Source organism: Anas acuta, chromosome 4 (assembly GCF_963932015.1).
Source record: "Anas acuta chromosome 4, bAnaAcu1.1, whole genome shotgun sequence".
Lineage (NCBI taxonomy): Eukaryota > Metazoa > Chordata > Aves > Anseriformes > Anatidae > Anas > Anas acuta.
This window is the reverse complement of record NC_088982.1, coordinates 19,320,165-19,333,682: the sequence shown is the minus strand read 5'-3', so window position 1 is coordinate 19,333,682 and position 13,518 is coordinate 19,320,165. Positions and strand designations below refer to the sequence as shown.

Sequence of the window (13,518 nt, the reverse complement as noted above, 5' to 3'; positions counted from 1 at the left end):
AGAGAAAAATTGTACATATTGCAAAAGGAGCAAAATGAAGAACAAAACATTCTAACATTGCAATCCAGTTCTGTAATATTTAAAATTAAAGCTTCTAAATGAAGAAATGCAGAATGGAGACAAATAAAACCAGTAATGATGTGTCAGTACTAGCAGTTTGCTGCTTTGCTGGCCAGCAAACAAAGTATATCCATATTGCACACAGGCTATGCAGCTCTAAGTTATACAGCTGAGCCTGCACACAGGAATGCTCTGCTAAAAGCCAATTAGCTCTCCAACATGCTGCTCCCTCAAGAGGCTAATTTGTGCAACAGCAGAGGAAGATCTTACTATAGACTTCTCTCAAGTTCAGCTCAAGCAAACACTGCCACAATCTCTGAAATTTATTCTGTACTAAAATAACTTGGATACCAGTCTTGCAGCTCTTGATAACCACGTGCAAAATGAACGATGAACACAAGCTTACAAGACCAGGCTTAACTTCCAGAAAAACATCCATTTGACAACAGAAAGTTGGGAATACATTACCTTCTGTGCTAGTGGGATACTGAGTTCAGTGCACATGCTATTTAGACTTTTTAGAATTCGCTTCTCCCAGCTTCCCTGAAATTCATAAAAAACAAAAACAAACAAACAAAAAAAAAAAAACACATAAGATTTCTTTTTTTCCCTCTCCAATTTTACCATGACTGACAATATGCAGTTTTATAAAGTCATATATAAGAAAGGATGGCAAGAGTCACTGATTGACGTTAGCAAAAACATTTACATGGTTGTTTAAATGGAAACAACAGAGCAAACAGATTTTATCATCTACATCACAATATAGAACCAGTTAAGTGAGGTATTCAAATTTCAAAACTCAAAAAGCACACATTCCACAATTACTGATTTTTGACACATGCCTAATGTTCAAGCTTCCTTCCACATCTAACAAATTCCTCAAGAATAAAAAATGATTACAAGCAGGACAATGAACTATGCATAAAGTACGCCTCCTCCACTTTGTGACCTGAACAGAAGGCAAGTCTTTCTCTACAAAAGATATTTGAGATGATAATGATTCTCAGAAGTTTAAAAAGTTATAAATTTGGTGTTCTGTAATGGTGAAAGAGTAGTAGTTCTACAATAATGCTCAGGAAATAGTTCACATATCAAAGAGAAAAACAGAAGAAGAAAATACTTCAGTAGCAAGTGGACAGCTTAAAGAGCAATCAGATTCTTCTGACTATTGCATTAGACTTTGAGCCTACCATATGGTGCCTGATCTGTGGATAATTCCTCTGAAGTTAATGCCTGCTAGTACTGACTTCCTAGTCAACTGACTTAAGATTTTGCTTCCGTGATTACAACAGCACTGGTGGGGTTTATATTTAATTTAGTTTTCTGTGGATGATGAGTCAAGCCCCAACCAAGCAAATGCAAAGACTCCTGTTAATTTCATTTAACTCTATTTATTATTTGTAATTAGCTCTAGACACAAATTCTACAACAGTTAGATACCATCTAACCACATGCTCCTCAAGCTTAAAGTTCTGTCCAAAATGGGCTGCAGTTTATTAGACAGGAAGCAAATGAAGGGAAGGGCAGATGTTCAAATGTTCTGTTTTTTGTTTTTGTTTTTAAAAAAAAAAAAAAAAAAAGAAAGAAAAGATTACATCTTATCTATAATTGCTTTGCTTTAGCTTCCGTTTACATGATCCTCTTATGACATTTTCCATCAAATGCAATAGCTATCTGTTACCAGTGATTTTTTTCTCACAATTAAGTAATCCTTTTACCTTCTCTTGCATAAACAAAACAGACTGAGTATTGACTGTAACAAATGTTTTCCAGATCACCGTAAATTTTATAATATTCTATATCATATTTTTATTTCACTGTATTACTGTACTTAAATGCCTTCCAAATGCTACAATTACACAACAGCACAACACAAACTGTTTATTCTCTCATGGATGGAATGAAGCATTTATGGAACCCTGCTTTGCTGCAGAGCATTGACGTGCCAAATTATAAAAAATACAAAAGAAGCACAGAGGTGGATGATAGCAGCTTTGCAAGACTGAGCACCAGCTCACACCAAGGAGGAATGGAGGCTGATGCCCTCGGTATGACTGACCAGAGATTAGTTGGGTTATTGCATCAAACATGTAACACGTTAGTAATAAATACTATCTGGATACTCCAAGCCTTCAGGATTCTGCCCAGTAAAAGATATTCAAACAAAAGCAACCAAATCCAAATAAAAGTGAGGGTCACACAACCCCTCCAGAAAAGACCACCTCCTCTCTCCCAAGTGCCACAGGACAGTGGAATTTCCTGCACTGAATAGAAACAAAATGCAGTATGCCAAGGGGCTAAAGTAAAAGCCAGAGATCATCAATTCATTTAACTGATAGGGAATTACATATACATTTTTAAGATGATTCCTATAATTTTATAAATAAATTTAACACCAAGAAAACACATTGCTGGAATCGCTATGGCTACAAACGATGTATCTTAATACTATAGTAAGGTCATTTATGAACTAAGTTAAATGAAACTGGATGGACAACAAATAAACTAAAAAGAAATACATCTGAGCTGCATAAACCAACTAGTATTGCTTACATTTTTTTCCCTACTATTATGAATCCCAAAATTCTTTCTTCTAGAAGACTAGATAGCAATGTAATTCCTTCAGAGAGTACCCAACAAGAACTACTCAGCAAGCTGAATTCAAGGTATCTGGCCACAGATATCATTGGCTACATTTTCTCTAATCCAAACCTGAAGATTTCTAAAAGAGGAGAAATGCTAGCAAATATCTTAGTATTGCTCTAGCTCATGAACTCTACTTTCTCAAAGAGATTTAGAAACTAAGGAAGATGTATTGATTACTGAAGGAAAATGTTTTAAGTGGATCTTTAGCAGTCACAACATTAAAATTTAATATGTAGTATTGTCATTTAAAAATTTTTCAGAGTCAGTCAGTCTGTTTCAAGAAAGAAAATACCCTACAGATTTCTTATCTCTTCTGGGAGAAATCAGAATATGGACGGTTGCATCTCTATCAGACTTTAGAAAGTTCCTAGTACCCATGCTTTTATTGAAATCAATGGTAGTATTACTCACATTTTAAACAACGCTGGAGAGTGCTCTATATTGTAACTCTAAACATACAGGTCAGAAAGCTTTTTTGAAAGTATTTCTGCATAGCATGTACAACATGGGGAATCCGGTCTTAGTCGGGCAAAAAACCTACCAGAATATGAATACTGAATATAGTAATGGACTCCAAAGTAATTTTCTAATCAAGTTTATTGTTTATATATTGACTTTCTTCAACATACAAGACCTGAAAATGAGCAAAGAGTGACAGAGGCAAATGCGAGCAGCAGTAGGGGAGGATTTGTTTTAGCAAAGCTCAGAAAGGTCTTCACAGATTTGGCTAGAAGCGTGGAGGTAAAGAATCCATTGAAGCAAGGAACAAACTGGTTAGCATATAAGCAATTATAGTTTTCTGTTTTCCTGGAAGTCCAAAGTGCAGGCCACTGGAAGACAACTTATCCTTTCATGTCCCTGTATTTTTAGCTACGTAGCTGATGCTACTCAAGTGGAAAACACTGAGTTACCCTTAAGATTTCCTTATGCAGTTCATTAGAATTCTTGTTTTTGTGAATGCACTCCAATACCCTAGTTTTAAGAACTGCCACACCTTCAAGAAGGAACACTGTACTGCAAAAGATCCCCCAGAGTTACATTTCTCGCTGCACAAATGTCAGACAAAAAATATCATTTTTTTTCACTAGAGACAGATTTTGAAATAACAGAAGAAAACCTCAAAGAATGGTGAACAAAAATAAGCACCTAACAACATGGGTTCTCCAGAGCCAGTACAGTATCTCAGCTTCCTTTGACGATGGCTAGTTGATTTAATGTTGCCTTAATCTGGAAAGCAACACCTTTCAAGCAACAGAGTAGGAAGACCTACTCCAACACAGAATGGGCTTCTCCTTTCCTGTTTTCTTGCTCTTTATTCTCTGTTACTGGATGCTGGGGCATCATTTATTATCTAGCAATCTATCTCCTCTTCACATTTACTTGATTTACTTTTCTGTCAGAACGCAACCTGAAACATCAAGCTCCTGGCTTACAGCTAAAAAAAAAAAAAAACCAGGAAAAAGGAACTGTATGGATTAAAACACAGTATTGCAAATTTATGAGTTATATATTTATGGGACTTTCATTATAAGAGTTCCTGTTGAGATTTATAGTGTTTGGCTCATTGTGAACTTTGTAAGATCTATATACGACACAATCAGAACACAGCTGCATGGGAAGTGTCAGACTAGAAACACTTCCTAACATTTCTTTGCACTCAGCTTCTTATTCTTTAGCTCTGTTTATTCTTATCTTTATGTTGTCCACTTCATTTCTATGTTGTTGTCTGCAGCAGAGTTTTCGTAAATCAATCAAAGGCTTTCCTAGTGATCCCCAAGAGTGAAACAAATAGCTGATAAGGCTTGCAATCATTTCACCTCATCAAAATACAGATAAAAAACAGTTAATACAGGAGTCTAATGGATTGAGAACTTTTCAACTCACACCAGTCTCTGCTGGGCAGATAAAGCAAGTTAGCCAAGTCCATATTTTTTAATCCTAGAATTTAGTGCTAACACCTAGTATGCATTAAGATGCCTACGTTTTAAGAAATAATTCTGCTGTTTAACAAGGCGGGAAGAGGTTTGTTTAATCATTTTCAGGAAAGCTGTTTTTCTTTTGATATAACAAAAAGAATACAGTATATAAACTTCAGGCTACCGGAAAAGAATCAGAAAACATAACCAATTTGAAAAGCAGAAGGGTTAATTATGAACATTTTAATATCTACTGTTAAAAAAAAAAAAAGTAAGTAGTTTTAATTACTGATTCATGCAAAGTAATTTCAATAAATTACATCAAAATAAGATGCTTTTCAGCCAGTATTACCCTTCTTTCCAGAATACTGAGGTAGGCCAAAATTAATTAAGATAGAAAAGGATAAAGAAAATGCTAGCAAACTGATAACAATAGAAATAGCACTTTAAACAGTGCCTGTGAATAACAAAAATCAAATATGACGTACATGGAAAACATTCTTCTACTAGGACAAGTTTTGTGGATAGCATCAAAATATTCTTCTTCAACTGTTGGGATGCTAACAGACAAGTAAAATGAAAAAGATCTACCTACAAATAAAACAAAACCAGTCTTCTACCTTCAAAACATTAATTAGATTTCTGATACCTAGTGGAAATAAATGAGTAAATTTCTATTTTTAGTTTACCCCCAGAGGTATCGGCAATCTGTATAATTGCATTTTTGCTACTTCCAAATATTTTAAGTAAACAAAAACAAAATCAAGGAAATTGACTTCAAAAACATTTTATATTGTTCGCTGTTCTTTATTCAAACAAGTAACATAATAAAATTTAGTTATGATTCTACTGCTCTGATCATCCTTTTTTTTTTTTTATTAGTCCTACTACTTACAGTGATAAATGAGTGCATCTTGAAAATCAAATTCTCTCATATAAATTGGTGTTCTTAGAAAACATGTAAATTCCCTAACCATGTATTTATGCAACTTTGCAACTGTTACCATTTATCAGTAATTCCCTATGAAAAGGATTTGTATGTTTTTATTGAAGAGTTGTATTTCAGGAAAGGGTTTAGAAGCAGATACGGATGCCTAATACTCTGAAATAGATCTATGAAACTTTGAAACAAGTAAACAAAGGACTTCTTTTCATTCCTAAACTATCAGAAGAACTGCTGTTTCCACACAGCGCTAAAAATATTGTGCAATTTAAGTATTATATACACCTTATAAAATAATAACCAACAAAACTTGCTCAGACAAACATATAAATATATAAACACATATATGAATGCTATTGTGCTTTTTGCATTAGTAAATTGATATGAATGATTATTTTGGTGAAGTAAATTGTGGCATCGCATTCCACATCACAGAAGAAAATTTGTTTAATACAATCTTTGTCCCCAAATGCTACAGACTGAAAACCCAGGGCAGCAAGATGAGACTTACTGGAATAAGTAACAAGATGATTGAAAAAAGTAACACAATTTGTTGAGTAACTTATAAGAGAATACTGCAATATATTTCTAGACACGGCTGAGTTAAATACAATTTTATCCTCACCACAAATATTCTGGTTAGATCGTACTCTTGAATATGGAAAGAAAAAAAAGCTTTATGAGGAATTTTTATTTATTTGATACGGCATGTAAAAAAAAAAATCCAATGAAGTAAAAATATTCTTTTCCTGACATCCAATATCTTTGCTCAATCTTTTACAGTCTTGTTTCTCTTGTTTTCCTTCAACGGTTCTTAACCTCCTTATCTCTATAGTTTTCACCTTCCTTTCACATTTCTAAGTACTGAAGGTATCTCTTCCTGAAGATCTCATGATCTGCACAGCCTGTTGACTTTCATTGCAAAACTGCCTACCTGTATCTTTTCAAAATAGTATTTTTGTAACTCTAAGTAAAATGACTAATATCTACACTTCTTTTTCTCAACAGAATCAAACTCTCCTTCTTGTTATGTTTTACATGGTCTCTATTCTGTAACATTCAGCTACCTGCCAATATATCCTACTTTGTTCATGGTTGGAGAATTACTTGAGCATTTTTGCTATGTATATAAAATATCAAATATACAACTTTAACACACATACAATTACATGTTTTTTGTAAGGTATAAATGCTAGAAATTGTACAATAATGTTAAAATTGAAATAAATGTCAAATAGCCTAACCAAATATCTATTAAGAACTGTAAAATTGGTAACAACCAACCTGTGCTTTCCTCATATAAGCTAATGGTTCTTTCATGTGCTCAGGAGGTGCTGCAGGATGACAGGGTGAAGGAAACCTTGAAGAAAGTATAGTACATTTTAAATGTTCAGATCTTTATTTTGCTTAATTAATTACTTGTAAACTTAAACATATATTTTTTATGAGAACACAAGTAAAAACACTGTGTATGGTGATCGAAACTAAAAATAAGCATTATTTTTAAAATTATTTCTTCAGAATTTCCTATGGACACAGAGAATGTAATACTATTAGTAACATTACAACATGAGTTCTTCTGGTACTAAAACCAGTGACTTGTTGCCAAACATTTCCTCTGGCTTAATTTTAACTGTCTCAAACACCTTTCAGGAAACAAAATTTACCAAAAGCATTTGTCATAGCCTGAATTTTCATTTATTTAAATGCATTCAATCAGTCCTCATCATAAGAATTTGGGAAAGCCTCCCAAAGTCTCCCCCAAGTTTTAGCTGGTAAGGTCAGTCTTGTACTTGCAGAATAAATAACAAAAAAATAACTGTACATTTGAGTCCAGTATTTTCACTAGGATGAATAATTATTTTCATAATGGTCCTTTAAAATAGAAATGAGGTTGGCACCCCTGGTATGACAGATCTTGCAGATAATAACAACATATCAGCATAACAACATAAAGGAATTAAATCACATGAATGGAACTTATTAAATAAAAACACTAAATAAACTCACACGTTGAGTTCACTATAAACAGCATTCTGAAGCTTCTTTTCCCAACCTGTTAAAATGAAATAAAAATCAAGAATACAACTTTAGGAATTAATACTAATGGAACATGAAACAGAGGTTGCTTTAGAATCATTAGAGTTCTCTGTCCTGTCTCAATTCACGTCTACCTACCAGACAGACAGGAAGAGATGAAGACAGGAAGAGATGAACCTAATTAAGGTAGGAACAACTACAAGTTCAAGTCTGTATAAAGGTTGAATATCTTTTATTTCCATCTGCTATTCAAATAATTATAATACAGCTTTGGTTAAATAACTATTTGGTAGTTTTTCAAAAACATATTGTTAAAACAACTATAAATATTAATAGACACAGCATTCCTGGTGATTACAGATCTTGTATCACTTACCAAATCTTCACATTATAGTTACGTATCCTACAGCTTCCAAAGGAAATTGGAAATTTACCTAGGGGTAAACTTTTCAAGAGTACCTCCATGAATGCTGTTTTCATTTTTATAAAGTGACTAAACTCTCGTATCATTCATAACTTAAAAAAAAATTACCAGTATCTTGTAAAATGATAAAATTACTTCTTTGGATGGCACATTCAAAATGTTGCTGTAATCCAAGAAATTCTTCCCTCTCGATTTGCTCTATCCTGTTTAATAATCTGATAAAAGTTCTCACAAATCCTGTTGCATTTGTCTGTATTTTAGCAATGCCTCACACAATCTCCATGTTGAAGTGCTAACAACTTCAAAGACAACTTCAAATTTTAAACTACATGTATCACAACACACCTAAAGTAAAAACAACTATTTTTTGTTATGAGTTCCATACACAAAGATGTGTCTTGCTGAAATAAGGGCTAGGTCTCAGTCATGCTTAAACCTACTGTAAATTTTAATTATTTAATTCCATTGGATTTACTGAACACTGCAACCTACAATCTTTCTTCTATTGACTACGTCTTATTCATAAAAACACAGCTAACAATTAATTGATACATAAGCTAATTCAGGCAGAAAATTATAAAAAGTTCAATAGTCTTACAAGACTCCATCTTCTTCCTTTTCATAGAATCATGGAATGGTTTGGGTTGGAAGGGACCTTAAAGGTCATCTAGTTGAATGTTAGTAGAAAGAATGAAGTATTACAAACCTGATGTCTTCAGAAAATCTTTAATATCTTCTTTCAGTGATTCCAGTTTAATTTCAGGTTTGTGTAGGCTAACCTAACATGAAAAAATCATAAAGGAATAAATTAATAAGCATAAAACATTCACTAAAAAGAAAGGAATCTGTGTATTTTAAGTTATGAATTAAGAAATATGCATGCTTAGTGTTACACAGCAAACTGCCTCCTACTAACTTGAAGGTGATAGCTACAGTCAAAAATGTCAGCCAACTTTTTCCTAAATCAATCTTTGTTTTTACATCAGTGATAAAAGCTGTACATGGGTAAAGGGAGAGGGACTACCGGTGGCATACAGGTTTTTGACATTCTGAGCAATCACCCTACATACATAGCACAAATGCCAGTTTCTACACAGTAAAGGACTGGTCACTGATATGAAAGGATCAAACTGAGAATGTTCCACGACTTCTCGCTTAACCTCCCGCAGTTCACCTGGCAGATAACAAGTGCCATCTTCAAACTTCAGCTAAAAGCTGTGGACCAAACATTCTCCTCTGCAGCTCTGATTATAAGGTATATACAGTCCCTTGTAACGAAATCCACTTGACACAAGCCAACAACCAGCTCCACAGCCCTACCATGAAGATGTTGCTGCAGATTTTTCAGCAGTAGCAGGAGCAGCTGCTATAGCATCTCTTCCTGTAGACAGACCAAGAAGAGAAGAAAAACAGACCAAAAAGCTCCAAAAGGACATCAGTCAGAAACCCAGGAACTTCGTGAAGTGACTGTAACGCATAGTTTCCTAAACAAGAAGTGCAGCCATAGCCAATTGGCACTGGAGGATAAATCTAGAGGGTTGGAAAAGAAGAGCAAGTCTGTCTGCAGACTTGAAAATATCACTGGGAGCTCCGTGTGAAACTTACATGCCTTGCTCTGGCTATGCTGGGGAGTTCAAAGCATATGGCCACATCAGCTACCTAGAAATCTGAGATACCGCTTACCAAAAGCTACTCAGCAGTGTTGCAGCCGTATCAGCTGCTGATTCTATTATGATTAATTGTGCTGCTTATAAACACTCACTGCCAGCTCCTCAGCAGTGTGCCAGCACTAACAGCACTGCTGACAGCACGGCAAGCTTTCACTCCTTCATACAGCCAGCTGAAAAGGGGAAGGGATTAAAACACAGAGACTGAGCATCAACATTTTGCCTTTTTGGGCCACCTTGTTATTACAGGTAATGAAGGTTTTTGGATTGGGTGCATTGACTGCAACAGCAAAGAGGCTGCAAGCATGCTTTTGGAGATGGAAAGGTCATCGTAAGGACAAACCATAAGATGCAGGGAGTTGCTTGATTCTCACATCAAATGACAAACGTGTTCTGTTCAGCACCACAGCAAATGCTGGCAAAGGACCATCACTAAAAGCAGGCTTGGTGCCTCCCCTGTATGAATTCAAAATAAAATAACATACTTCAACCCAGGCACCTCGTGCCTTACTTCAGAGTTCTTTCTGAATATTTTGGTAAATTTTGTCTCCTGGGTTAAGTATTGCCAATTTTAATGCCACAGTCCACAGGGCATTTATCTGTGGGTCCTGTAGTATACGCATGCTTCAATAATCACTTCCAGATATGCAAAATACCCTCAGAAACTCAATTCATTGACAGATGATGAATCACAACAAGAGAAAGCTGTACAATGTACTAACAAGTTTGTTGATTGCCCTGAAAGTGTAGCAGTGCACCAAGTGACGAATGTGCAGACAGGAGAACAATATTTCAATTCCCTGTTGTACATGAAGCTGCAAAATTGGGGCTTTTGGCTCATTAAGGAGATTGTCAGTATCAATGTCAGACCCCTTGTGTGTGTGTGTGGATTCCTGGAAACTGACACGGGATGTTGTGAGAGGGGAAAAGGGAGCTCAGTCTCTATGGAAAGCTTCCCATTTTCCCTGTCAGGCCACACAGTATCACCGAGGTACACTGCAGCTCCAGAGCAGTAGGAGATAAAACCAAAGCAGGGAACCCTTCACATGCTGTAGGGTGGCAGTCAGGAAAGAAGCAGGATGGCTCTTCAGGGAAAACCTCCATGGTTTATGCCAGCAATTCACATCCACCTGTTACCTTCGCTGCTTCATGCCCCTTTGTTCAGTCAATTCCTATTTCACAGCTAGCTCTGCTTGCAGCAAACATGCTGCTGAGAATATTTATTACAACTTTTATATTTTAGTCCATTTCTTGTGTCCTTTTCTTTCTCTTGAATGCAAAACACCCTACTGAGTCAAATTTTTGTATAAGAAACATGAAAATTTCCCCCCAAATTATGTTCGTTTCCGCAGAGGGCACTTCTGTCCCACTCTTGTCATTTCAGGATGTGATCCCTTGAGTCTCTTCCCATTTCCCAAGCCCCCTTCCTACCTTTCCTCTTGTTCCTTCTGATTACAATCAATGGACCCCTACAGTGCCAGACAGAGCCACAGAGCCACGCCAGCTGCTGCTGTTAAAGGCTCATTGCATACTGCATTGCTGATCGATTTGATACCCGAAATGTGAGTACCTGGCAGCCAGGCCAGCTCGGGGCTGCAACAGCTGTAACACAGAAGAACACATCCCAGGTCTGCATAACATAGCCAAATGCAAAAATACTGGAATTAGATGGTCTTTTTAATGTCCCTTCCAACCTGAGCCATTCCATGATTACAACTTATTCCTATTAGTTAATTTTCCTAATAGTTGTCAATATTATGTTGCAAACACCATTTTGGTATTTTGGTAGGTTTTGTTTGCTTGTAAACTGCTCGTTACAATGTACTGCTGAAATACTGTTTGCATTTTCACCACTATGGCTTTTTGGTAGCATGAAAAACACATTAACAAAATTTTCTTCTATAGAAAACATTACTGTGATTTATGCTGATAAAAATGCCTGCCTGCAGTTTATTGGGGGAAAAAAACACCTTGAGGTGATGTACTGATGAATTGAATTAATTTCCTGCATGACCAAAATGCAGGGCACACACAAGCAGACTCTCCAATTTCAATACACACATCTTGATAAAAGATTAAAAAAAAAAGAAAAGATAATCTTTCGGGAGTCTATCAAAGGCAGGGTAAAGGAGCCGGAGCAGTAGAAGTCAAAAACCTGTGAGGGCAAAAAACAACAGCCAGACCAGGGAAGAAGTGATGCTATCCAGTGGCTCAACCAGGCCAAGACAGAGTCCTAAACGGAGAAAGAGATGAATGGAGCACATTTGAGCAAACAGTAACAAAGTATTTCTTAAAAATGTTAATGTCTACTGTTTTCCTTTCCAGTCTAAGGCTGTATAGGATTTGGCACTGTACATATTCTTATGGCTAGGACACCACGGTTTAAGGGTTGGGTGTCTACCTTCATCTGCAGTATTGGCACAGCCCTTGCAAATCAAGGAGCAACTGGCTGGTGGGCATTTCTTCCTAAGCCAAGCCATCCTTATGGCATTTCTTGGCATTCTCATCCTTCAGCTGTACAGAAGAGAAAGTACAGTTTGGAACTTCAAGAATTTGCCAAAATTTATTCAAAATGGATAAGGTACTGTCCTGGTTTCAGTTAGAACAGAGTTGATTTTCTTCCTAGTAGCTGGTGGAATGCAGTAGCAATCCTTTGTATTTACATTCTGCACACAGCTCTGATTTTGGTAAGGTATCCTGTTGAAATCCGGGCAGTCACCATCATAAGCGATACTCTAAATGTATTACAGGTTCTGTACTGCATGTCAGCAAGGAAGAAAATCCAGAGACTCAACACTGAAACAAAAGGATAGCATTTCCTAGTTGGAAAATGGTGTAGAAAATTGATTTGTAGAGCAAGCAAACACAAAGGGACAAATTGAGTTGCAAATTAACATCTAAACTTGGAAACAGCATTCAGCCATCAGGATCGAAGCAGCATTGATCATGCAAGAAGACAGATGAGCCCCTAAGGCACAGCACTCAAAGCAGCACAGGAAAGTGGCCAGAGGACCAGCAACACACTACAGAGAGGAAGTTCAACAAAATAAAGCATCACAGCATAACACCAGTGCTAAGCTATTTTTCTTCCCCAAAAATAATCACTACAGAAAATTGGTCCAACTATACTGAATTGTGGAATTGTACCAGGTGAATGCTTTTTTTTGTTTTTCCCTGATGCAACCAGTTCTGCAACTAACTTTAGACACTAAATATTTTTACTGGCTGTCCACCATCATCCCTTTTCAACACTTTTCTGTTTTAGACAAGTATGCACAACAACAGTGCATTTATTAGTCTTTACTATGACTTTGCACAAGCGATCAATGTTTTTAGCTTTTATAGCTGTTATTTCCCAAATTACAATAATGCACACCATCCCACTATCCCAAGTGTAGTCCAACTTTAACAGACTGAAATCAAATGAAGGCTAAAAAAATAATTCCCTTTTTCATATACTCAATTTGGCCATAACTAGATTTTCTCAGAATCAAGCTGACTTGTTCAAAACCACTTCAAGTATTATGACAATTTCAGTGTAAACACTCTAAACACCTAAAAATCCTAGAAATTTAAGGGAGCGATTTGTGTTTATTTTATATATTTCTGTATGCAAAAGATGAATACTTCTGAGCATAACTAGACCTTCAGGAAGTAGAGAACCCTGAATACACTGACATTTTTCCAGCACTTGCACATTCCTACAGTAATTACACTACGGGTGAAAGTGTTGTGAACTCTCCCATACAAGTAGAAACAAGTTTAAAAAAATCTAGTAGTTGAAACAGAGTTTCGAATAGCCTCATGCAGTAATCAACA

At 36.0% G+C, this 13,518-nt stretch overlaps 1 protein-coding gene across 2 annotated transcripts in view; it reads right to left on the bottom strand.

Annotated features, from left to right (window-relative positions):
• The window catches only part of TBC1D19 (TBC1 domain family member 19), a 46,422-nt gene that overhangs the window by 28,478 nt on the left and 4,426 nt on the right, over nt 1–13,518 (bottom strand). The window contains exons 2-5 of one of the 2 annotated variants that reach the window (XM_068680066.1): nt 8,739–8,811; nt 7,579–7,624; nt 6,853–6,928; nt 529–603 (exon numbers count right to left, since the gene is read on the bottom strand). In XM_068680066.1, the coding sequence (XP_068536167.1) occupies nt 529–603; nt 6,853–6,928; nt 7,579–7,624; nt 8,739–8,811 (270 nt within the window). The remainder of the gene's footprint in view (nt 1–528; nt 604–6,852; nt 6,929–7,578; nt 7,625–8,738; nt 8,812–13,518) is intronic. The other variant, XM_068680067.1, reaches the window with a different exon arrangement.